This window comes from Ursus maritimus, unplaced genomic scaffold, assembly GCF_017311325.1.
Source record: "Ursus maritimus isolate PB19 unplaced genomic scaffold, ASM1731132v1 scaffold_3, whole genome shotgun sequence".
Classification (NCBI taxonomy): domain Eukaryota; kingdom Metazoa; phylum Chordata; class Mammalia; order Carnivora; family Ursidae; genus Ursus; species Ursus maritimus.
In genome coordinates, this window is record NW_024425563.1 from 84095057 (window position 1) to 84122797 (window position 27741).

At 38.0% G+C, this 27741-nt stretch overlaps 1 protein-coding gene across 2 annotated transcripts in view; it reads right to left on the minus strand.

Moving 5' to 3' along the window:
* RELN (reelin) overlaps positions 1-27741 on the minus strand; it is a 475458-nt gene that overhangs the window by 339125 nt on the left and 108592 nt on the right. For both annotated transcript variants that reach the window (XM_040644349.1, XM_040644350.1), the window contains exon 3: positions 3444-3579. In XM_040644349.1, the coding sequence (XP_040500283.1) occupies positions 3444-3579 (136 nt within the window). The remainder of the gene's footprint in view (positions 1-3443; positions 3580-27741) is intronic.

The following is a 27741-nucleotide window of genomic DNA, read 5'->3' on the forward strand; positions in this document are numbered from 1 at the left end:
TAATCATATGAATTAACTCACAACATGAAAAAGTTACATAAAACATATTACGAAAGCATATAAGCATGGCTAAAGTTTAATTTCTAAAAAGTAATTCTTCCTCCCCCCCAAAAAAAATATGACAGTTTTGGGGCTCATGGGTGGCTCAGTTGGTTGGGTGACCAACTCTTGATTTCAGCTCAGGTCATGATCTCAGGGTTATGAGATTGGGCCCCATATTGGGCTCTGTGCTGGGCGTGGAGCCTGCTTGGGATTCTCTCTCTTTCTCTCTCTCTACCCCTCCCCCTCTTCCTCTCTAAAAAAAAAGGAAAAAATGACAGCTTTAATTTTGGGGATTAGTCAGAAAAGAGAGAATCATGGTATATTTACATTCAAATGTCATAGACCTTGCGTTATTTTATTTTTGTTTAATATTCAAAGTTAATGTTGAACATTAACAATCTCCTTCAAGTATTGCTGGGCACATACTAATTACAGATAACTCTTATATAGAGCTCTACTGAACACATCATAAATTCTGGAGAAAGAAACAAAGGCAAGAAATTGCAAGACTTGGCTCAGAAAAGTTCAAATAAATTGCTTCAGAGGCCCAAGTTTGATCTTCAGTGTTTCTGGACTCTCTCACAATCTAATTAGGAAAAGAGATAAACAAAAGCATCCTGCCCCCATAGGAAGCAGCTACTCTATGTAACATTCAGTACAGTCATGGCTTACAATAAAGTGAAGAATTAACTGCTTATTAAGAATGCTAAGGGGTGCCTGGGTGGCTCAGTGAGTTAAGCATCTGCCTTCTGCTCAGGTCATGATCTCAGGGTCCTGGGATCCAGCAGCTTAGGGTTCCCTACTCAGCAGGGAGTCTGCTTCTCCCTCCCCCTTCCCCCCATCTCTTGTGCACTCTCTCAAACAGATAAAATCTTAAAAGAAAAGAATGCTAAAAAGTGCAATCTGCATCATCAAAATTTTATTGGGAAATATGGGTGGGGGCATATGAATTTCTTTGTAGTCAGTAAATATTATTTCTGACCAAACAGTATTTTTCTAAGAAAACATTGTTTGGGTTAAGATTTAAAATACCTAAGTTATGGGGTGCCTGGGTGGATCTGTTGGTTAAGTGTCGGACTCTTGATTTTGGCTCAGTCATGATCTCAGGGTCCTGAGATTGAGAATCACATTATTGGGCTCTGTGCTCAGCGGGGAGTCTGCTTCTCTCCCTCTGCCCCTGCCCCTCCCCCAACTCAGGCTCACATGCACTCTCTCTCTAAAATAAATACATAAATCTTTTTAAAAAAATACCTAAGCTATTTCTCAGAAGAAAATAGAGTTTGGGACCCTAGGAACAGTGAGGCCAGAAGCCATCAAACACCACTTTTAAACATATTCAATTCAAAACTATATCTACCTGGAAATAGGCAGTTGTATGCTGCTGATATAGATTTCCTTTATGTTTTAGCTTTAAAAAAAGTAATTCTTGTCTTAAATGAAGAAGTTATACATGGCAAGAATTTAAATTAGCCTTCCCAGTGCCAATATGAATAAGATAGAGCACGCCAAAACAAAGAGTCAGATATTACTACTAAACTAAAGTAAAAGACTATACTGAACATCATTTAATTCAAGGGTCATCCTCTGTGATATCTGTGTTTGAGATGTTGTACCAACTGTGCGTAGAATCACAAAGAAATAAACACGGATCCCTGTGCAATCTAATTTAACAGCAAAGGCAAGAAATTAACTCGAATAAGTATACAGTAAAATATAATCAGCATTACGATAGAGTTACAAGCAAAATGCAATCATACACATCACTTCTGTGATGTATATCTTGGAGCTTTATAGAAGAGTTGGCATTTTAAGGAGGTCTTAAAGAATGGGTAGGACTTCAATAACGAGTTGAGGGGAAAAAGCATTCAGGGATGGGGAAAAAGCATTCTGGGCTAGGGAAAAGCACAGAGAAAGAGAAAGTCAGGGAACGTTTACGGAGTCGTGGGAAGTCCTGCAATTCATGCCCAATCAGGACGTGCACACTGGAGATAAAACAGAAGATGCTACACAGCAAGACTGGGAAGACTCTTCCAACCCAAGCCAAAGGGCTGCTCTTCAGAAAGGAGGTTTAAGGTATCCAAGGCCCAAGTGATCAAGGTTGTGCCTTAGGAAGACTAGCTAGATGACAATGTCCAGGATGGACTAGAGGAGAAACAGGCTGGAGAACAGATCACTTAGGAAGCTACTGTAATCATCTTAGCAAAAGGTACTGGAAGGAAAAGGTTCAAGTATGAACAAACTTTCTAAAGGAGAAATGATCGGATTAAATGTCAATCAGCTGGGTAGGATGAATCTGATGTTTGCAGCTTGGGTAACCCAGAGGACAGGCGGAAAGTATATAATCGGTGATGTGGGAGCCACAGCAACCCTTGACCCTGAACTGTATGTTATTAAAGGTGAAGGAAAGGTAGTGGGTAATTTTAGAGTATGTAGTTTTATGGGATGTTGTTGCCTGAGCAGAAGGTTCAGAATAGAAAACCATTCAAGATGCCTTCCAGCTCTCTTTTGCCTGACTGCTCATAGAATAGATGTTTCTGAACTGCCCTTGACCTTATTCCATTGGCCTACTCCTCCATTAAACAAATATTTAGTGAGTGTGTACTGAGTGCCAGGGACTGTTCTAGACAGTTGGGGCAGATCCGTTAAGAAGACAGGAAAAAATTCTTGCCTTCAGGGAACTTGCATTTTGGTTGGAAGAGACAGACAATAAATAATACACATAATTAAATAAATGAAGTATATTATACTAGAAGTCAAAAATGGTATAAAAAAAAGAGAAGACTAAGTATGAGGAGTGGAGATTCTGGGGTAGGGGTACAGTTTGCACTGAGAGATGGAGCGAGTCACAGCCTTTGAACTGTAGCACGGTGTTAATATCTACGGACGCTGTTGGGACATCATTCACATTTCCCAGCTTCCTTTTAATGAAAGCACACGAGAGGGTCATTAAGTTTCTATGGACCTCCTGACTTCTGCACCATTATCAGTCACCTAACTGGTCACATTTCTCTCTTGGCGCTTATGGCCAGAGAGCTGAAAGCTCAATTTGTGATCTTCTTGCAAAACATGAATGGAGCCTTATGGCATTTTTTGTGTTTGTTTCCATCTTACTTTCCTAACATTCGTTCTCCTACTGCCTTGATTTCTTCACATACTTTTATCCTACAGTTTATTTTTTGTCAGCTGAAATCCAATTTAGATCTCTTGAAGTATAAAGATACATGCAAAAATAAACTGCATTATCTTTTTTTCATGATCCTGACCTCTTTTTGACAACAAAATTAGTGGCTTTAATTAAGGTCACACCTGTGAAAATAATACATTAAATACTTACCCTTCATGTCGTCCCATGAGAGGTATATTTGCCTTCCCTACGGGTCACAGACACTTTGGGTACTTACATGAAATTCACACAGCCGGTGCCAGCAGGTGGAGCGATCCAGACGAAACTGAGGTTGGTTGTGGGCAGATGACTCACATGAGAGGCCACCACGCTGCACATAAACTGGTTACCAAACTGGTGGTCAGACATGATCCCTGAGACAGAAAGGAAGAGAAGTTGTTATAGAAACAACAAAACAAAGTCTTTCTTATCATGACATCAACAATATTTTCTAGACATTTTTCTTGTATGTTAAGATTCATCATGTTGTTTGGCTGCCCTGTAAGTTATGCAATTTTCCATGTTCTGTTGTTAGAGGGATATCAATAATTTAAAACATTTTTGTTAAGGGCTAATCTGTTGATTTCATTGCCATCGTAGTTGCTTTGCTTTGATTTTGTGGATTGGTCTTTGTCCAGCACCAAAGACCACGAGGACCACACCTACAGCATAACAAGGTTGGATTGATTGGAAGTGTTTACAGCAAACAAGACAAAATATTATTGGGAACTGGGAAGTATCTCAGTAAGACAATGTTAGCAAAGGCTTGTTAAACTATTTGGGCTTGTGTGAGGTTATTTTAGACAGTAGGGTGATCAGCCTGTTCTGGGAATTTCCTGATGCTAGTACTAAAAGTCCTGCATCCTGGGACCCCCCTAATCCTGCTAAGAAGGTTACAGGGATAGATGGTTTTGCTTCTGGATTTGGTGCTATCAGAAAGTGGGGGCAATTTTATCACAGAGTACCTTACTAATTTTATATGAGAAACATGAGGAATGACATAGGGTAAAGTTGTGATGGATAAAAGTTCGCATGGAGAGGGGGATGGTCATTTTTGTGATTTGCACCATGTTCCTGCTTTTGTCTGTGTCCAGGTATGACTACAAAGTGGTCTTGGTTTTGGTTCAAGCCACCAGTTTCAAGGTGGCCTTGTCTGATGTTGATGTTCTGTAAAACTGTTTATATTCTACATGAGAATACCACGGCCCAGGTATGAGCGCTAGGTCAGCTCCCAGCTGAGCTATCAAGAGATGCTTTTTTTTTCTTTTTTAATAAGATAATTTTCTTAGGTTGACCTCCAATATAAAATATTAATAAATAACCCAACGATAAGAAAATAAACAACTCAATTTTTTAAAAAACAGGCAAAAGACCTGAATAGACACCTCACCAAAAAATATACAGATGGCAAGTAAGTATATGAAAAGATGTTCAACATCATAGGTCATTAGAATATTGCAAATTAGGGGCGCCTGGGTGGCACAGTGGTTAAGCGGCTGCCTTCGGCTCAGGGCATGATCCCGGCGTTACGGGATCGAGCCCCACATCAGGCTCCTCCGCTATGAGCCTGCTTCTTCCTTTCCCACTCCCCCTGCTTGTGTTCCCTCTCTCGCTGACTGTCTCTATCTCTGTTGAATAAATAAATAAATTAAAATAAAATAAAAGAAAAGAATATTGCAAATTAAAACAACAATGAAATGCCACTTCGCAACTATTATGGCCACAGTGCAAAACACCGACGACACGTGGTGAGGATGTGGAACAGGAAGAATGCTTATTCATTGCTGGTGAGAATACAATATGGTATAGCCACCTTGGAAGACACTTTGGCATTTTCTTATAGAAACAAACATTATCTTAGTGTATGATCCAGCAATCATGACCCATAGTATTTACCCAAATAAATTAAAGATTTCTGTTCACATAAAAACCTGCACATGGATATATATAGCAGTCTTATTCATAATTGTCAAAGCTTGGAAGCCACCAAGATAGCCTTCAATAAGTAAATGGAACAGAACTGTTGTCCATCCAAACAACGGAGTATCTATTCAGGGCCAAAAGGACATGAGCTACTAAACCATGACAAAACATGGATAAATAAATGCATTTTATTAAATGAAAGAAGCCATACTGGAAAGGCTACATACGGTCTGATTCCAACTATATGACATTCTGGAAAAGGCAAAACTACAGAGGCAATAAAGACATCCCCAGTTGCCAGGGGTAAGGAGGGAGGCAAGGATGAATAGGCAAACATAAAAGGTTTTTTGGGCAGTGAAATTATTCCATTTAATACTACAATAGTGGACACATGTCATTACATATTTGTCAAAACACAAAGAATGTACAACATTAAGAGTGAATCCTAATGTAAACTAGGGACTTTGAGTGATAATGATGTGTCAGTGTAGGTTAATCCGTTGTAACAAATGTATCGCTGTAGTGCAGGAGGCAGGAAATAGTGGGGAGTTATGGGGGGCAGTGGAGGTATTTGGGAAATGTCTATACTTTCCATTCAGTTTTGCTGTGACCTAAAAGTGCTCTAAAACCAAAGTTTATTAATATTAATAAAAACATTGCCAGGAATGAGCAATTAAATTAAAAATTCACTTCCTGGCTTTGTGAACTTAGGCAAATGACTTACTCTGAGACCCAGTTTTCTTGTCTATAAAATGGAAATACCATGTCCCCTCCATCCCAAAGTTATTGTGAGAATTAAATGATCCAATACAAATGAGTACAGTCCCCCCCATGTTTGGATAGGTGCCCTTTCTACATGTCATCATAACAGGACATACATGCTTCATCATAGCACTTGACCTGTAAGGGACTAGGTCTTTAATTTTTATATTCCAAGCAACTATCACAATGCCTGACACATCACAGATACTCAAGAAATGTTTTTTCTGAATCAATACAAGAACGATTTAACTAAAGAAATTAAAAGCAATAGAAAAATATCACGTTACATTCCCTAGTGAGACCGAATCTTCTAGAATAAAAGAATAGGTCATATTCGACAAACAAATAGAAAAACAGTATTGTATTTTGACATATCCTAACGATGCCCTTTTTCTCATGCAAGTTTTTGTTTTGTTTTGTTTTGTTTTAAGCTACATCTTGAGACAAAATTCATGAAGCCAGAGAAACCACAAGGTTAGGAAGGATAAGAGACTCCCAGGGAAATCACAGAGTGCTGCAGGAGACTCAAAAGCCATGACTCAGAAATTGCCACTCCACTCTGTTTGGGCATAAAGCAGAAATACCGTGTGTGTGTGTGTGGAAAATGACACATCTGCAAGAGTCAGCCTGACCAAAAAGGAAAACAAAAGTTCCAGCCACACTCAAGTGGAAGGGAAATGAATCAAACAAAATAAGCCTTCAAGGTTTCACAGCCTTGGTAACAGGATTCACATTCAAATATCTCCCGATTCTTCAAATCCCTCCTAGAAAGTGAGTCAGTGTCTAGGCTGCATATTACTTCACAACATTTTACAAAATAGCTATATTGTTGTAATTATGACAGGCCCCACTCTGGGTAAATTTGCCACAGAACAACATTCTTGCAACCCAACAGTCTGACACAGAAGTTCCCCCAAAAAGGCTGCACAGTGGCATCATCTGAAGAGATAGGATAAACACTGGTTCCTAGAGATTCTGAGTTAACTGGTTTGGGATAAAGCCTGGGTACTGGGAGTTTCAGGAGCTTACCAAACAATTCCAATGTGTAGCCAAGAACATGCATTAAAAATGTGTCTTAGTCAGACATTGTTCTGGCTTCAGGGCTTAGAATAATACTGATATGGTACCAATAGAACAGTATGAAAGCATCCAGCAGTGTCTTACACAAGGGCCCTGATGGTAATGCAAAATAGTCAATCCTCTACCCCCTACTCCTAGAACCATGTATTCAGAGGGCCTTATTATATACCTTCAAATACTAGGAGTGTGCATTGGTCTCTGCTTTTTTAACAAAGAGCCTTAGCCTATTACACACTTATCACATTTTCTTTTTTGTTTTTAATTGAAGTATAATTAACATACAGTGTTATATTAGTTTCAGGTGTACAATATAATGATTTGATAATTCTATACATTACTCCATGCTCATCACAAGCATACTTTTAATCCCCTTCATCTATTTCACTCATTCCCCTACCCACCTGCCCTCTGGCAACCACCAATTTGTGCTCTGTATTTAGAATCTGGTTTTTCCCCCTCTCTTTTTTTGTTTGTTTGTTTTGTTTCTTAAATTCCACATATGAGTGGAATCGTATGGTAATTGTCTTTGTCAGACTAATTTCACTTACCATTATAACCTCTAAGTCCGTCCATGTTGTTGCAAGCTGCAAGATCACATTTTCTTTTTACGGCTAACATTCTATTTTATGTATATATATATATATATGATATACGATATACATCTTCTTTACCCATTCATCTCTGGGTGGACATTTGGGTTGCTTCCATATCTTGGTTACCACATTTTAATTGGCATTTTCTCTGAAAATATCTAAAAGTTGGCCACAGTTGCAACTATTAGCAATCTATTCATTTTAATATCAACCAGCAGAAAACAACAGTATTTACAGAATACCTGTTTTGGCTCAAACATTCTGTTAAGCCCTGTGGAGGTGCACAGAAGAAATGTAAGACATGGCCCCTATCCCAAAATGACTTGAGCTGGAAAGAGACAACTGGAACAAACTGACATTCTTAAAAAACACCTGGAAAATAAGTAAGTGCTAAATGAAGTTGTATTTGTGAAAAATTATGAAATAGGGAAGAGTGATTAATAGAAATAATTATAACAATGGTTATAATAATACTTAATTGAGCACTTACTATGGCCTGGTGCTATTGTAAGCATTTCATGAATATTAACTTATTTGAGGCTCTTCACAACCCTGTGAGGTAGGAGCTGTTAGTTTCTCCATTTTACCTGCGAGGACCCTGAGCCGATGGAGATAAAAGAATGTGTTCCTTGTCATAGAGAAATTGGAGAGTGTCACCTGGATTCAAACAAGTGCCCTTGCTATCCAGTCAGAAATGGCGCTATTGAAGAGGGAGGCTGGAGCTGAGTCTTGAGAGAAAAGCCATGATTTCCCATATTTGTTTTTATATACATGAGGCAGCATGGTATAATCACGAGACTGTCCCCTCACTCTGCCACACACCACTGAATGACCTTATCAGGGTGTCCCCTCTCAAGCTTCAGTTCTGACATCTGTAAACTGCTGGTCCATGATCACTAAGACACCCCCCCCTTCAGTTCCATAGCTCTCTGAGTACAATCTAAATGGATAGAAGAAAGATGGAAGGACATCTCACAAAGGCAGACATAATGAGCAGAGGTGCAAATATAAAATGAGAACGAAGAGAAGGAGAGCAGTCAGACTCAGCTTCCAATGTTCTATGAAACACAATTTACTGCCTCCACCACAATGATCTTCTTAATGGCTTGTGTCATGAAAGACATATACCATCTAATTAACGCAGGTGATTTAGGAACCTATTCTTGGGACAACTGAAATTTGAATTTGATAATGAATTTAAATTTATGATGGTGCTTTCCCTGCTGCATGCCGGATAATAGGATACATATTGAGTTTTATTATTGCTTGGAAAAGGGAAAATCGGATCTATAATAGAATTTAATTATATGTATCTCAAGGAGATATATATTTATTATATGTATATATGTGCACCATAGTAATAATAAAGATTGTATTTTCATTGCTGTGGTTATGTGTAAACACTCGTACAAAAAAATGTTCATGTGGAACTTCTTCCTCAGAGAAAAAAGCTATACTTTTCTAAGCACTTCAAGAAGTATGGCTCTCCTGATCTAACTTTGGGCAAAGAAAGTAAAGTATAATTTCAAACTCTGAAGTGCTACAAGATTGATAACTTGTCTAGCAAGATTTTAAAGCAACCATGTTATAAAACACATTTTCCTTTTGAATATTGTGTATATACACCTGAAAAATAGAATATTCACAATTCAGCTATAATTTCTATATTCGAAAGAGTCAATATAACTTTTAGACATAGTACAGGCATCTTAAATTAAGTCATTCAAACCACTGGATATCTAGTTTAAAAATATCTAATATTTGTCTTCTTAATGATTGCTGTGGTTAAAGGATATAAATCTGCACCAGAGTTTCCTTTATCCACATTATACTTCTGCAAGATTAGGCTCACAGTATCTTTAATCGTTCTAAACTTGCTTCCATGATTCCTTTTAAGACAGTGATACACATTTCTTTGCCTTCTGGGATGTCATTTTCCTTGACAAGTCTTCAGTTATTTTAAGTTTGTGACTAAACCTTGTATGAACTCTATTTTCCCACAGGAATACTTTTCTATGCTTTTAATGTGCACACCTTGGATCTTCAGAACTGGAACTAAAATTTCTATAATTTCCACCATCTCTAAAGGAAAATGTACATATTCTCATCAAAACGTAGGCCATTCACTTCTAAGAAGCACACTGAAGACTTTATTACCCAAAATAACCAATGTAGTGGGAAAGTTACATATTCATGTTGAGTTTATTCTATATTTTGTAGATTAAAGATGTCAATTACTCAAATCTTTTTAGTGTATGATTTGTCATGGTTAGTGTTAAAGTGGGTAGAAACATGCGATGGTTTATTTTCACGGATTTCAAACACTAAGGTATCTGTGGACGAGATATTGCTAAAGAAAGGGCAAGTACCTTAATATTACAGATTTTTGATTGTGAAAAATGTAGCCTTCATATATAAAAATAATGAAAACTTAAAAGAAATATTATTTTATCATTTCAAACACTTTCAGAAAGTATAGTAGAATGTTGTTCTGTCAGGAAGTTTTAGTAATTTACTAACTTATGTCTCCATAAAAAGCGGAAGATAAGACAAATATTTAAGGTGATTTCTAACTCCTTTTATTTTTATCATTTGCTCTTTCCTTAAAAGGGATATCTAAAGGCTTCCATCAGTTAATAAAAAAAAATAGACCCTTCTGCAAATCCAGTTTGGAAAGTTAGTATTATATTGTAAGTGAACAGGGAAAATGAATTATAGAGTTTCTCCTAGTCATTTTAAAAATCTTTTCATTTGATTTAAATACGAACAACTGTTTACTTACAGAATTTGACTTGTCTATTATTCGCTTTCTTCGCTAGGTCAATGTTGTACTCAAACATTTCAACAAAGCTAAACACAATTTTATAGGCTGAAAAGTAATCACAGAACTTTCTGAAAACATCCTTGTTGCAGCTTATCTGTGAAGCACCAGCCAGATGAAAATGGATATGAAAAGAACAGCTCTTGCGTAGTGCTACTAGATAATGAATAGTTCACACACTCACATATATACACACTGGGTATATTTAAACATTGATTTAAAGGCATTTGGTTTCAGGTGTAAGTCTAGAAGCAAAAAAGCACCAAAACCTTTTAAAACCATTCTGAAATTGTATGTCTATGAGCATACGTTAGAAAATGTATGAGGATTCATGTTATTTACACCCCTCTTTTCAGTTACACAAAAAGATGTTTTTCTAAATCAGCCTGATTCTTTCCTCACTCACTGCTGCTAAAAGGATGAGAATTACTGCTGTTGCCCTCCCTCTCTTGTCCTCTCCCAGCCCTGCCATTTCTGAATGTCTTCTCCGTACCTGGTGTTTTAACCCTACTACTGCCTTACTAGTACTGGAAGGACAGTAGTCAGGAAGGGTTGAGAGCACAGACCCTGGAGCCAGTCTGCCTGGGTTCAGATCCTTGCTCCACTACCAAGGAGCTATGGAATCTTGGGCAGGTTACTCAAAAACTCTGTTCCTCAGTTTCCTCTCCAGGAAAACAGAGATAGTAATAATAGGGTGGCTGCAAAGATTAAATGAGTATACAGCACATTGTTAGCACTCTATGTGTTAAATATTATCATCCCTATTTTGGAGACCAAGAAGAATTACCAAGAACCAGTGATTTTAAGTGCCTTGCAAAGATAACAGAACTAGTGAATGACACTTGAACACATTTATCTTACACTGTGCACTGGCTTCTTCCCTACTTGTATCCTTATGTAGAAGTACCTCAGTTCTGGGACAGATCCCTGTCCTGATCCAAAGGAAATCCTGTCCAAACCCAGCGATGGAGAGCAAACCATCTGAGAGTAAGCCGGAAGAGGACCCCTTCTCTAGGCACAAGCTTAGGTGATCCTCCTCCATAATTTTTCATCAGACAGTTATTGGATACTCTTTGGCCTCTTGGTAGGCACATCTCTGAATGAGATACACATGTGAGTGGGACAGCTTTAGGTCAAAAGCACTCCCCTAAAGGGCAAAGCCATTCAGTTACCCTTAGGTCTATGTGGCCACTGAGTTTAACAGAGCAGCAACTTTTCCAAAGAGCTATGTAACCCTTTGCACTAACTGAAGCTCTCTGAGCCAGTGGTTCAAAGTATACCTCTGCAGCTCTCTTCCCAACACTGCATACCCCCTCCCCCACTGACCGCTGCTTGGTGCCAGGTAATCACTACATACTGTCTGCCCCCAGACTTTCCAAACTGACTGCACCACCCTAGCTATCTGTCCAGAACTCTATTTTGCCTCACTACCTGTTGCCTGCTCCTTTGACTTACCCTGGTATATGCTGGATTCACAGTACAACTTCCAGGCTGGAAATCAGATTTACACATTTGCAGGTAAGAAAAATCCAAAGAGGAGAGGCTTCAGAGATATAAACCCAAGCCAGTGTAGGAGGCTGAAAAGAGCCTCCGGCAAGGCTTTCTTTCCAAAACAAAACATCCTGCATAACTGAAACTTGGTACCAATCGAATAGCAACTCTCCATTTCCCCGTTGCCCCCCACCCCTGGCAACCACCATTCTATTCTCTGCTTCCATGAGTCTGACTCTTTTACATACCACATATAAATAGAATCAGGCAGGATTTGTCCTTCTGTAACTGGTTTATTTCATTTGGCATAATGTGGTCTAGGTTCATCCATGTTGTCACATATGGCATATTCCATTGTAAGTATATACCATATTCTCTTTATCCACTCATCCATTGATGGACATTGAGGTTGTTTCCCTACCTTGGCTATTGTGACCAGTGCTGCAGTGAACATGAAAATGCAGATATCTCTTCAAGATTCTGATTTCAATTCTTCTGTATTCCATAAGTGAAATTGCTGGATGATATGTTATTTCTATTTTATGTAAAAAACAATATCATTGAAGCCCTCAGTGCCCTTGATACTCTCAGTTGCGAACCAGAGAATACAATCTAGCTAATTAAAGAAATTTTGAGTGAGATGAAATAGCTTCTCTGAGAGATACACAGAAATAAACCTGGATGCTGCATGGCAAGGAGTGAAGTCCACAGGACCGGTCCAATATAAAACAATAGCTGATACTGCGCACTCCTTGACATCAACCATATTTGGACTAAAATAACAGAACATTCGCCTCAGCTATTCCAAAAAAATATATAAGAACTTACCATGACTGCACTTGATTAAATATGGATACACCCATGCTCAGTCCCTAGCTCATACTGCACTCTTCTGTGTCCAAGTCTCATGAGGGTTGGTCTAGATGGTAGGAGGAAACTAAGTTACATGCCTTCACCCCTAGAAAGGAAGTGTGGGAATCATATTTTGGAATGGCAGTACTCACAATGTGGGAAACTTTATAAAAATGTTGGATAATCATAGGTGGTATATGTCTACTATAGACAGCAAGTTCAGACTCTATGAAGTTCTGATTTTTTGATCCCAAAAGAGCTAAAATAACTGATAGCTTTAAACGACCATGACTATGGACTATGTCCACGAACCTATACACTGAGTCCCTTATCCCTTTCCTTGAGTGAGCATTCTGCCACAGGAAAGATACTGCTTATAGCAGTGAATCTATTTGATAGAAAGGAAGCAAAGGCTCCTGAAAGCCCAACAAATTTCCCAAGGAGTCACATCAGAACAGATAATGTGCCTCTGCTTTCTGACTCCAGATGGTATAAATCTGCAACAAATGGCAGACATTCTTTCAACAACCAGAGTTCCTGCTAAAGGAGGAACATCGATGAGTTAGCATAATATTTATTATCTCAGTTAAAGAACACTATCTATCTAGTCTTGGAGTTATTACTGACCTCTCCCCACACCCCAGTCAATCAATCAGGAAGTCCTTCTGATGTTACCTCAAAATTTTCTCAACTCTGCCCCCTCCTCCTAACCTTCCTACCTTGGCCTTATTTCGGGCTTTCATTATCTCTTTTTTGACCAGTACCAACAGCTCCCTAATTGGGTCTCTTTGGGTTCAGTTTTGCTTCCTCAGGCTACTTCTCAATACATATATCTTTCTAAAATGCAAATCTGATTTTATCATTCCACTGATTTAAATCCTTCATTGGCAATCCACACTTATAGAAGTAGCCCAAAGTTCCTCAAAATGACATTCTGTCCCCCATCTATTTTTCTCTAGACTCATTTATCATGGCCCTTATTCAAACTTCACACTCCATCATGACCGAACTGTATATAGCTATATGCACACACCTCTAGTTTTGCTCTTATTCTCTCTGCCTAGACGACGGGTCAGCAAACTATTGGCCTATGGGTCAAATCTGGGTCATGGCCTATGTTTGTATTACCGTTGAGCTAAGAATGAGCTTTTACATTTTGAAAAAGTTGTAAAATAAAAAGAAAAATATGGAGTAGAGACCTACCATTATGACCTAAAAAGCCTAAAATATTAAAAAGCCTAAAATATTTACTATCTGGCCACTTACAGAAAAAGTTTGCTGACCCCTGGGCTAAGTACCATTTCTTCCTCTCACTTGCCTAAACCATTACTCATCACTTAATACACATATGAGATCATAAATTCATCTCCTCCATGAAATTCTCCTGTACAACTCCTGCCTGTATCTGACGTTAACATTAGGAACACCTCCATGCTCTTATACCACCCAGAGAATAGTTATGTTATTGAACCTACTCATTGCATTACAGAGAGTTATCTGTCTTTCTCATTAGACTGTTAATTATGTTATGAATTTTTTATTCACCAAATCTACGACAGGCATATAATCGATGTTTATGGAATGAAATGCTGAATAAAGGTGTCACTATTAACATTATGTGGTAACACAGTCATTCAAATGACAGGAGCTCTCCGTGGTACTGAAGAGACTTCCTCCAGCTCCTTCCCAGAAACTTCTGTTTTGTGTTTCTCAATTACCTTCACCAGCCTCTATAATGACTTCATGACTTTTCCTGCCACTTTCCAATCGATTTCCTGTAGAATACAAACTCTTGCTCAACTCTCTTCTTCTCCAATTAACTATACATACCTTTTGGTCAAGGCATTTACTGTTTACCAAATAGTCATAGGCCCCCCCACACACTCTAGCCCCTCTGTAGTTCAAAAGGGCTGCGTGAATAATTCTGAACAATGTGATACAAGCAGAAATGAAGTATACTATTTCCTAGTTGAAGCACAGAGTACAGTGAGTCTAGGTTCCTGTATTCCCTTGTCTTGATGGCAAAAGGAGCCACACACTGAGATAGCATAGTCACAATATGGAAATACCTTAGACTGCTGAGTCCCTGCACGGAGGGCAACTACCCTAAAAAGTCTCTGACTTATAGAGAGCTGTTGAATTAAACTGCGATTTGGGGGTGACCTTCTTACCACAGCAAAACTGAATTTCCCTGATTAATACATCCTTTTAATATAATAACTTTTATCACAGTTCATTTACTTCTATTTCCTTTACTAGATTATAAATTTCTTAAGAGAAGTGATTTGATCCTATTGATTTTCACAGCATCACTCAATAATTGCTTACTAAATGGATGAACAGACTTCTAAGTCTGCTTTCCTCTTTTCCATGACATTTCCTACTCTCAAAAAAGAACAACAATTTGTTTATTTTACAGCAGTCAAAGGAAAACTGTGATGAATGTAATTTCCTCATATGTGGAATATGGAAAACAATAGTACCTGCCCCATTGGGCTCCACAGTTAATGTATGTAAAGTTTTAGAACTATGCCCAGCACATAATAAATATACTATATAAATGTTGGCTATTACAACATCACCAAAACTTCTTTTTAGGATCCCTAAATTTCTATCCATGTTCCCAGTAACTTACAAAATCAATCATTTTTTTTTTTCTGGTAAAGGCACGGCATTCAGTAACTCTAGTCTTTGTTTTCTTATAAAATTAATATATTTACAAATATTAAATCACATATAATACACGGGAGCCTGGGTGGCTCAGTTGTTAAGCGTCTGCCTTCGGCTCAGGGTGTGATCCCGGCATTCTGGGATCGAGCCCCACATCAGGCTCCTCTGCTAGGAGCCTGCTTCTTCCTCTCCCACTCCCCCTGCCTGTGTTCCCTCTCTCACTGGCTGTCTCTCTCTGTCAAATAAATAAATAAAAATTAAAATAAAAAAAACACATATAATACAAAAATATAGGGTAAACATGTATAATATTACAATTATTGCAAGAACTTTATTTATATCCCGGTGGCAGCTTAAGTACCATAAGAAAACACTGACAATGAATGAATTCTGACGATGAAACATATTTCATGTTTTCAGCTCATGGGATTCCAAAGCAGATAAAAGAAATACCAATACATTGTAAAGGACAAATCAGAGGAAAATATGATGTATAATGCTTTCATTTACTTATTTATTTATTTAGAGAGCATGAGCACTTGAGTGGGGGAAGAGGAAGAGAGCCTTAAGTAGGCTCCAACTCCAACACTGAGTCCCATGTGGGGCTCAATCTCACAACCCTGAGATCATGACTTAAGCTGAAATCAAGAGTCAGACACTCAACCAATTGAGTCACCCAGGTGCCCCAAAATAAATTTAATTTTAGATTTGAAATTATTTTGCCTGCAATTTCTAGCTGACAAGACAACCCAAAATTTTTTTAAAGAATTCATTTACATAATTCTATAGTTGGAAAGAAAATATTAGAACTTCTATATTTTACTGTCAAATTTATATGTCCTATAATACACGAAGTATGTGAGTACAGGAGTATATGTATTAAACTTACAAATTAAAAGTAAATAGACAAATATTTAATTATATATATATATATGCTCAAAAACTTTACTAACACAAGAATTCTACATTTGGTTTAGAGACTTCACCAGGTCAGGGAGGGAAGTAAGAGATGATTAAGAGATTTGGCATGAAAAAAATCATCTCCCTTGTGACTTTCTGAGACACGAAAACTGTCAGATTTTTATCTTATCCTCCTGTGGTCAGTTAGGAAATAACAATGCTGATGAGAAGAAGAACAGAAAAGGCTCTGATTTGAGTCCATTGTTGTATTCTTCAAGGGAATGAAGGGGAACATACCAGGAGGAGCACAGCAGAAATGTGCAACCAGCAGTGTGTTTCCACTTCTGCTATGGAATTATGATCTAGCATGGGGATGCCAGATTTCTGCCAAGAAGCGCTGAAGATGCTATGAGGGCTTAATACAATGGAAGAGTCATGCAAAGATATTGGAAATCCGAAGCAAATTACTCTAAGTATCATAAAAGAAGCCTACATTATTTTGTGAGCCCAAAGAGACAGCAAATGCATCTCTTTAGGACAGAGAATCAATAAGCTATTACAGCAATGTTTGAGACATTGCTGGTTTTGAAAGGGAAATAAAATCCTCTTGGGTTTTTGTTTTTTCAAAAGGAACGGCATTCTCAAAGTGGAAGAGTGAGGGCCATACTGAGACAACCAAGGAGAAGGGAGAGCAGCTGGGATACAGTGGTATGTACAGTGGGCCCAGGGAGGAGAGAGCGGGAAGGGCAACTGAGGGAAGCCAGAACAGAAAGATGTTGGATGCCTCAGTCAAGAATTGGTACGGCTGCAGGCACAATGGGGAGTGACTCTCAGAACTGTGGATACATAGCAAGAAATATAAATACGATAGTGTGTATAAAATGTATGGATACAAACCAAAGAACATCACAGACAGTGCCTGGAAAATTAACACAAGAGACCAGGCAAGGCACAAAAAGGTTGGAATTCCAGTGTTAGGAGAAAGGTTTTTGATTTGAATTCATTGTTTTATGCCTCGTATTATGGTGCTAGGGCTGCTAGAACAAAGCATCACAAACTGGATGGCTGACAACAACAGGATTTTACTGTCTTACACTCTGGAGGCTAGAAGTCCAAAATCAAGGTGTCAGCATGCTAGTTCTTCCTGAAGGCTGTGAGGCAGAATCTGTTCCATGCTTTTCCCCTAGCTTCTGGTGGTTCCAGGCATTCTTTGGCTTATAGCAACATCATTCCAACCGTCCTTCCTCACATGACATTCTCCTTGTGTCTCTGTGTCTTCCCACGGTCGTCTTATAAGAACACCAGTCATATTGGATTAGGAAGCCACCCTACTCCAGTATGACTTCGTCTTCACTTAATTATATGTGCAATGACTCTATTTCCATATAAGGTCACCTTCTGTGGCACTGAGGCTTTAGGACTTCAACATATCTTTTTGGGGGAGACTCAATTTAACCCAAAATGTGCCTCAAGGAAATGAAGAGAATCGTGAGGAGCTACAGTGTTCTCACTCAGAAAAATATGTTCGTGATCATGAAAGCATGGATGGTGTTCTGTGACTCAGTGTTAGGTAAAAAGGCTATGATTTATTAAGATGCTATCAAAGAAGAGTAACTCATTTTCTAAATATTGATTTATAATTCAAACTTGCCTGAAATACAAAGTATACAGTAAATAATACCACACAAAATCATGGGGGAGTTCATTAGAAGAATGGGCAGCGGGAGGGGGGAGAGAGAATTTACAAAAACAAAACAAAACAATGAAATAAGTTGACAAAAAGTCCTAGAAAAAATTCTAGCTTTGCATTTAGAAACTGCATGGAGTCACAAGACTTTTGAAAGTAATATGCACCTTTAAGAAGAGATGAACCATTGTCACCCATACTTTTTTTTTATCAAATGAAAATTACTGGCTAACATAAACCCTAAAAGAACAAATAACCAGTTACAGTAAAATGATCATTAAATTTGTTAGCACAGACCTTCAAACACGATAAAGGCAGCGTACCTAGCAAAGGTATTAGTAAAAACTATCCTAGTATATTTGCCAGCTCAATTAACTACACTACCACGCCCCAACATATGTTATTGATAAGAGCCAGGCAAAGGTTAGGCTTACATTATAATAATATAGCTCCTTATAAAGATGTCACAAGAGGTGACATCAAGATCTCTTTCTAAAGACTGACTGCATAGCTGGGAAATAGTACTAATTAAACTATCATTGAATGTAGATTTTACAAAAAAAATTTTTTTGAGACATAAGAAGCACTCCATGAAAGACTACAATTGCATTTCATGAGAGAATGACTGCAAAAAGCCCACCCACACTGTCCAGTTTTAGAGGAAGTTAATTTGGCAGTCTTTTAAGCAGATTGTCTTTTCCTTTCCATTCAATGTAGAGGGGTGTAATACAGTCTCACCTGGGTGTATAGGGATTTACAAACACAATTCCAATTACAAGGAACAGGATTTGCACATGTAAGGGCCTGCCCAGAGCTCTATGAATTCACCTTCTAATTTGCAGCGCTGCCCCCAGAGGCTGAGAGTGATTCTGTCCGCATATGGCGAATGTGTGGATGCCTGTGCCCAGTGCACCAGGTGGGAGGTACGGAGCTCACAGTCAGGGAGGCTGAGCAGATGATTTACAGCTGACGTCTAAGAGCTCCGTTGAGAACTGCCAAGCGCTGTACTAAACGCCACCAATCAGGCAAATCCAGTGGTGGCAAACAAGCTTGGCATTAACAGCCGAAATAAAATATGCTAATCAGTTGCTCTACTCCAGGAAAGCAAGTCACCAGGGAAGGAGGCTGGGGGAAAAGCCACATCTTTAAGGCTCTGCAGAGATTTTTCGGTTAAATTTCTACATTTATCTCTAAGTTAGGACTTCACGGATATTTCCACCCCATTTACAACACAGTAAATGTTTTACACGTTGGAAATCTTCAAATCCCCTTCCATGCTACCAGGAGTTAACTATAGCATTTAAAATACATAGATCATGTCTACTTTACATTTAAATACTCTCTGTAGGATGCAGGATAGTGTCATAGTGAAGTACAACAGGACTGGCACAAAGCCCGCTAAGTTCAAATCCTGCCTCTGCCACTAAATAGCTGTGTGACCTTGGCCTACTTAAACTCTCTCAGCCTCCACTTCCTCACCTGATATTTAGAATTGTTGGAGGATTAAATGAGTTAATATAAGCAATACTCTTAGTACAGTACCTGGCACATGGTATTCAATAGCTGTCTGTTCACCTTTATCATGATAATTGCATTCCTAATAAATATAACATTATACAATTTGGGTAATCAAACCAGTTTGATGGCTTATAATGGGGGTCTGGAGTAGAGCTATTCAGAAGATCTTTTTCAGGGAGGTAATGGAAGGTGCTTTTTTTTTAATTTTTATTTTTAAGTATATAAATACAAATCCTAAACATCATGAAAAAATACAGTATTTCATTATACTTAGCTTATTCACAAGAGCCTTTCCTTTCTGACCTGCACCAGCACCGGCATTCATGTATCCCCTCGTATACATCCTTATTGCATCACCTTAATTGCTTTAACACATAAAACACAAAGGCACTCCAACAATGGAGCAATGGTGCTCCAATAGCTTTTATTCTTTGTTATAGCAAATGTTGAGGATGTGATGCAAATTTTATTTACCAATTAATTTATCTTATCTGTCCACTGGCCTTAGAAATGAATGCTAGCCCTACAGAAAGAAACCCCGTACCCTTTATTACACATAATGAAGATCAAGCCCAGGCTTGCCTCCACAACACATAAATAGAACACCAGAGATAAAAGACCTCAGTTCTGTATTTCAAGTGTTCGCGACTTTGGGCCAGTAGCAATATTTGATCTTTTTAGTTTTAAAACTGGAAGCATTAAAAAAAAAAAAAACCTGGTCAGTTGAATGGGTAGACAGAAAAAGGGAAGATTATAGAAATTACCAGATTATCTTTAATGGGAAAACAATGCATGTTTTGTGACCTGCCCTCAGTTCACTGGGAAAAGATTACACATGGAAGAGAAGATAACCCATGGAAGACACTGAGACCACTTCAGTGTTTTGTTTTTTTTTTAATGTGCACAATAACAACAATTACCATTCCTCAAATCCCCATGAACAAAATGTCAAAGCAATGTAAGTAAACCATTAAGCCACATCTATAAAGGCATTAGTACAATTACTTGTTTTATTGGCTTTAAACACGCATGCCAAGCCACAATAAACTGAATTGGGCATATGTTGTTCATTACATCATAACTATAAATGGAAATTTTTAATATTCCCCAGCTGTTTCTATCAATAGCAGAAGGTAATTAATGATGACAAGACTAAAAAAAACCCTAAAATAACTTTATATTCAACCCTCAAAACACTTAATATTCATCAAATTATAAAATCTGTGAGGCAAATACATTAACACTTCTTTACTGTATTCCCTAAGGGATCAAGGTATTTAAGTTTTTATTTTAATTATAATGTGCAGCAAGCCAATTATTATATGGAATAAGTCAGTGAATGGGATCATACTGCTTTATGGGTCCTTTGATAGTACTGAAAACTGAATGTTCAGATGCAGGGAAACATGTAATGAGGAAGAACTTGTTGAAGGATTCTCTCAAGTGAGAAGGGAGTCTCATTAGGCTAGAAATAATCGTAACTGTGAGAGCTACCATTTACTGATGCTTACTATGTGACCTGTACTTTTTCCCCCAATAAATCCCCACCACTACCCTATGAAATAGTACCGGTATGGTGGAGCTAGCTGACACTAGCTACAGAACACGGATTGTACACTACTCTTCCCTCCTCTTCCCAACTCAGTCATATCACATTGGTAGCTTGAAATCAGCCACAGTGTGAGTATTTACATCATACAAATTGGCAAATGCTACAAATCAGGGCTTATATTTTCCCAGAGAGCTGGTTCTTAAACATTTATCAGCACACCACTGAAAATAGGTATGATTTTTCCCACATTATAGAGGAGGCAACGGACATTTAATAAAATTAAGTGATTTGATCAAGGTCATCAAATTTAAGCCTGAGATCTGCCTCAAAATAATCCAGTAGAGGGGTCCCTGGGTGGCTCAGCTGGCTAAGCATCTGCCTTCCAGCTCAGGTCGTGGTCCTCAGGTCCTGGGATCGAGCCCTCTGCCCCCACTGTTGGGCTCCCTGCTCAGCAGGGAGTCAGCTTTTCCCTTTCCCTCTGCCCCTCCCCACTGCTCATGTGCTCTCTCTCTCTTTCAAATAAATAAATAAAATCTTTAAGGAAATTTTAAAAACTAATCTAGTAGAGAAAGGGAAAATGGGTGAGGGTACAGCTAAAACAAAATTGCCTCTGAGTTGATGATCATTGAAAATGAGTAATAGATCCATGGGGGTTCATTGAGCTATCACATCAAGTTTTATATGTTATTGAAATTTTTCGTAACAAATAGTTTAAAAAAACATACATACACACACACAGAGACCATTGACACTTGGATAAACAAATCAATTCAATATAATAAAAACCCACTGAATCAAAAGCTGAAGAAGCAGGGCTCAATAATGTCTTTTGATGTTATAAGTTGACAACCACTGCCTTATACTACTATTTTTTTTTACAGCAAAAAACCTAAAACAACCCAAATGACCACTAATCGGTGATAATGAATAAACACATTATGCACAAGAAATATTATATAGCTGTAAAAAAGGAATAAGGAAATGCCCATATACTACTCTTGATTGGTTTCCTAGAAATACTGTTAAATTTTTTGAAAACACCATAGATACAGAAACTGTATAGGTTTCTATTTATCTAAGAGAGGGAAGAAGATATACAGACAGAGATACATACAAAAGCAGAGAAATTTTCTAATATTATAAAACAGTGAAAAGATAAACCATAATTTATAAAATGGTTATGTAAAGGGGGAAAAATGAAATTAGAGAGAAACTAAACTTTGAATAAATCTTGTTTTGTAGATTTTATAGATACTTTGTAACCATGTAAATTATTTACCTAATTCTTAAAATTAAATAAACAGCAATCCCTAATAACTGAAAGTAAAATTAAGCAAATTAATTATACATCTAGCTGGTGGCACAATTACAGAAAAAAACTCTTCTAAATGACTTCAAAATATAGTAATTTGATTCTATGTCCCTAGTGATTTAAACTGTTTGAACTTAAATCAGCAATGATGGAGTTATTTACACCACAAGAATTGGCAAAAACTACAATCAGATACGTACCCATCCCCATTTCAGAGAGCAGGTTGTTACATATTTACTACTCACAGTTGAATAAAGCTCACCACTAACATTAAGTAAAAATCTTGCAGGCCTAAATTTGAAATACAAGTATAATGAAAACTCATGATATATTTTATGTTGGACATGTAAAGCCATGTGTGCATTTACTCTCTCTCTCTCTCTCTGCTAAGTTCTGTTTACTGGAAAGGCCTAAAAACAATAACCAACCCTGGAACAACACCCAAATAGTATTGTCAAAATAGCATTTCCAATGAAAAGTAAATAGTAAACCTTTTGAGAGAAAAGTTCTAGTAAAGAAACATCCATGATGAGCCTACAGTACCTTGTCATACAGAAAGCAAGCAAACGACCAAGGATGCAGGGCCCAACTTAAATAGGCTTCTAGTGGCCAAAAATGAGCTAATTTGAGCACCAATTAGGATGATAACCTCAATGGACTGAAACACATCAGGTATATTTTTTTATTTATTTATTTTTTTTAAAGATTTTATTTATTTATGTGACAGAGAGAGAGAGACAGACAGCGAGAGAGGGAACACAGCATGGGGAGTGGGAGAGGAAGAAGCAGGCTCACAGCGGAGAAGCCTGATGTGGGACTCGATCCCCGAACGCTGGAATCACGCCCTGAGCCGGAGGCAGACGCTTAACGACTGCACTACCCAGGCGCCCCCATCAGGTATATTTAAATCATGAGTTTAAAATACTTTAGCACTCACAAAAACAAATTGTACATTATTGGAAACTAATTCATTATTCTTGGAAACTGAAAATAATACTGTTTTTTGTATATAAACTCTACCTCGGAGTAACCAAATTGTTGATGAGAGGTCATTTATTTTGAGGAAATTATACTAATTAATAAATAAAGAAGGAAAAAAGAAGTGGGGTATTACTATTTTGTAACCCATAATGAACTGATGGATCTAGGCAATGACCATCATGGCTCATAACATCACAAAAAAGAGAACCAAACACTATATACGTCCTGATGGAACATCCCAATAACACCTAATAGGTTTTGCCAAACTACATCAATGCCATTCCAGCTTCCAGAGCTAACAAAAAAATGCAGGGGTCAGAGGAACACAACACCTGAAACAAGATCACAAGGATACAATTTAGCAAAGACAAAAATTAGGATACAATTAATCTAGGACAAAAAATATGGTTTCTTTAACAATAACAGCAACAAAGCAAGAGGAAACAAAGAATGGAGAATCTGTAGTTTAAAAGAGATTTAAGACACAATGATTTATAGCAATGTCTATATTTTAATTTGATCCTGGTTTAGAAATGTTATATACACACACACACAAATGCAAACACACACAGCTGTTTAAAAATGTAAGTACTATTTGGATATAGGAGGATATTAAGGAAATACTGTCTTATACAGGCATGATAATAGTAGTCTGGTTATGTTTTTTTAAAATTACCTAACTTTTAGATACATACTGAAGTATTTACAAATGAGTTGCTACGTCATCTAGAATTCACTTCAAGATAATCACGGGCAAGGGGGAGGGGCAGGTAAGTGGGTGAAACAAGAGTAGCCAAGAATTGACCATTATTAGAACTGAGAGATGGACATATGGTGGTTTATTAGAGCATTCTCAATAATTCTGTATATTTTGGAAAACTTTTATACTAAAATATTTTTTAAAGAGGAGAATCTGTATTTCGGCAAGGTACTAATGATGGTGTATCAAAAAAGACCCAAACCACTATAACGTACTGAAGAACAAGTACCGAATTAAATTTCACAGCTCTCTGAGGTAGCGGGTAGAGCAACTGGAAGAGAAAACTAAGAGAATATATTGGAGGCCTAGATACAAATTCAAAAATTCATTCACCTTTCTCTTTTTTAATAGCTTTAAAATATAATTTACATGCCATCAAATTCACTCATTTTAAGCACATGATTCAATCATTCTGATACTTTTAGAGTGGTGCAACCATCACCAAAATCCAATTTTAGGATCTATCCATCACCCCCAAAAGCTCTCCTGCCGAGCTTTCCTTTGATTTATAACAAGTTCCTTTCAAAGGTGAAAATGTAGAAAATCCCAACATTGGGCCTTGGCTCTTACATTGCTATCTACATTTTTTTAGTCAAAGCAGCCCTAGGACATGTTTCCAGGTTGGAGTTAAGGTCCATTGGGGATAATTCTGGGATGTAACCCCCAACATTTCACAATGGTAATTAAAATTCTTAAAGATTTTTAATTCGTATAGAAGACCATATGTGGGGATTTGAAATAGCTAGCTAGCTATTTCCTGTAAAATACACCAATCATAATTCTAAAACAAACAAAAACATAAGGAACACTATTATAAGAATGCAGTGGTTAATTATTATTATTATTATTGATGATTATAATGATAAATGATTTACTGACTCCTTATCAATTCCCTCAAAGTTTTCAACAGCATGATATTACTCTGAAAATTTCATAACATCCTGAGGATAATTCTGCCATGTATTTAGCATTGCAAAAAGTAACATCAAAGGGGCGCTTGGCTGTCTCAATCCCTAGAGCATGGGACTCTTGATCTCAGGGTCATGAGTTCAAGCCCCATGCTGGGCGTAGAGCTTACTTTAAAAAAGAAACTAAAAACATAACATCAAGAATACAGACAATGCAAAGCTCCTGGTAGCAAAGATTTTATACCCTGAGGAGACTAATAAACATTAAAGCACAAGACAGAAGATAAGTGCTAAGTTATAAATGCTGAAGTAATGTCAGAGTAGGAGGTATTCTCTTTTGCAAAGAGGGAGGAGGGACTGCTTAAAATAATAGTTTTTTTTTTTCTGATGTATGCAGTTTTGATTGAAAGTGCTACGAAATTTCTAGAAGCTGGTGTTAGAATATGCTTTCAGTTCTGTGAGGACTCCATCTCAAGCAACTACAGATATTAGCCAAGTTAAAAAAAAAAAAAGTCCCAAATTTCTGGTATGCCAAGAGGCTCTTAAGGTTTCACTTTTAGGAAAGAATGTAGCGTATTACAGATTACTGCATTGTTGTGAGCCCAGGAAGAGAGAGAGAAGAGGCTGGACTGGAGGTTGGCAGAAACCAGGCCAGGAATCGCACTATTTGTAACTGAATAGTGAATATATTTTATAACGAGTGGCACTCTGTCTGACTATATTTTGGGTAACGTAACATACAGTTGCTGTAGTAAGACTGGTCATAGACAGTTACAGAAACTTCTGTTCACCAATAGGAAAACCTGATTTTTCTTCCATTGCAAACAGGGAAGTTCTAGATATAGAGTGGCCACTGGTGTCCAATTCTGCCAAGAGACCAGGGAAGGTGAGATTAAAAATAGGCACTGGATTTGGCTAATAGAATGGCGTTGTTGACTTTTATGAAAGTAAAATCAACAGTATTGTGGGCAAAAAGAAAGCTTTACAATATTGTATTAAGTGGTGAGTAAGAGGTGAGAAAATGGTATTTGTAGGTACAGTGTTTTTACACGATGTTTGGCAATGAAGAAAAGCTGGGTGTGATGACAGTTTGAGGGAGAAGACCACGTAAAGGGCTTATTTTTTGGTTTTAGTCTTTTGAGCATGTTTGTAAACTGAAAACAAACAGAGAAGAGGGAATTTGGAGATAGAAGTGAAAGGGTGATAAATAGGTTCTGGTACCAACTGCAACACTGGATGTGGGGGCTGTTCCTCACACATGCAAGTAATTCTCCAGACACCAGCTGGATGCCCTGCAATTGCACTCAGTTCTGACACTACCCACCATCCCATCCCACATAGTAAAGGTTCAGTCCTCCAACACTGCTCCACCTCACTTGGAGTGGTTAAACTGTACTTCTGACCAACTAGCTATAAATCTGAGGTTCCTGTGATCCCCTCCTTGGGTCTGATCAATTTGTGGCTCACAGAACTCAGAGAAACATGTTGCCTCCTAGATTACAGGTTTATGGTAAAAGGATATGGCTCAGCAACAGCCAGATAGAAGAGATGCACTGAGCAAGGTATGTGGGAAGGGGTGTGGATCTCCCACGCAGCTCCAGGCCACTCTCTCGGCATCTCCACCACATGTTCACTGACCCAGAAGCACTACAAACACTGTCCTTTTGGATTTTTACGGAGCCTTCATTACATAGTCAGGATTGATTAAATCATTGGCCATTGGTGACTGAGTTAACAACAGTCGCTCTTCCCTCCCAGAGACTAGGAGGTAGAGGTCACTGAACAGCCTGACCCTTCAATCACAGGGTTGGTTCCCTGAGGCCTTTCCAAAAGGGACCTCATTAACATAACAAAAGACACCTTTATGGCTCTTACCTAGGAAATCACAAGGGTTTTAGGAGCTCCTTGACAGGAACTGGGTCCAAGACCAAATATAGTATAAATCATAATATAACATATGCAAAAATAAAGCTAGACTTTGCCAGTAGGAAACTCATAAATTAATTCAGTGGCTGCCCATCAGGTCCTAACACTAACCTCTCTTGGAAAGGCCAACATGTTGGTAATCCAAGAAGTAGAGTGGAATACAAGTACAAATTTTTTCACTAAAGAAGGAAACCTAAGATTTTTCGGGTAGTACATAATGGTTGATCTTTTGGTGTATGGATCTGTTGTCAGTGAAACTGAAATATTGCAGCATTGTCTGTGCATTTGTTCGGGAGTGCAGCTGATACATGTTTCACAGTGTTGAAGAGGGTAAAAGGCTGTGAGAACTGGAAATTAATTTGTAATTACAATATTGACCATCCTACTACGGTCCTGGTGTCTGTTTACACTTTTATCTATTTACCCACCCATTCATCCATCTAGCTATCTAGCTATCTGTGCCTCATCTCTCAACCTCCTTCTTTCCATGTCCACACCTACACCTGCCCCCTTACTGTTTCACTCCTATGCCTCTTTCTCTTATTTTTTCCCATTCCTCTTTTAGTGTTTCCACCTTTCAAATTCTCTAATTTATGGGCTCCCATTTTCAGAGCATGGCACATGATAGATCCTCACCATACTTCTACTGAAATAAAGAATTAAAATATTACTCTAGGGGTGCCTGGGTGGCTCCTTCGGTTAAGCGTCTGACTCTGGATCTTGGCTCAGATCATGATCTCAGGTCATGGGATCGAGCCCTATGCTGGGCTCCATGCTGGGTGTGGAGCTTGCTTAAGATT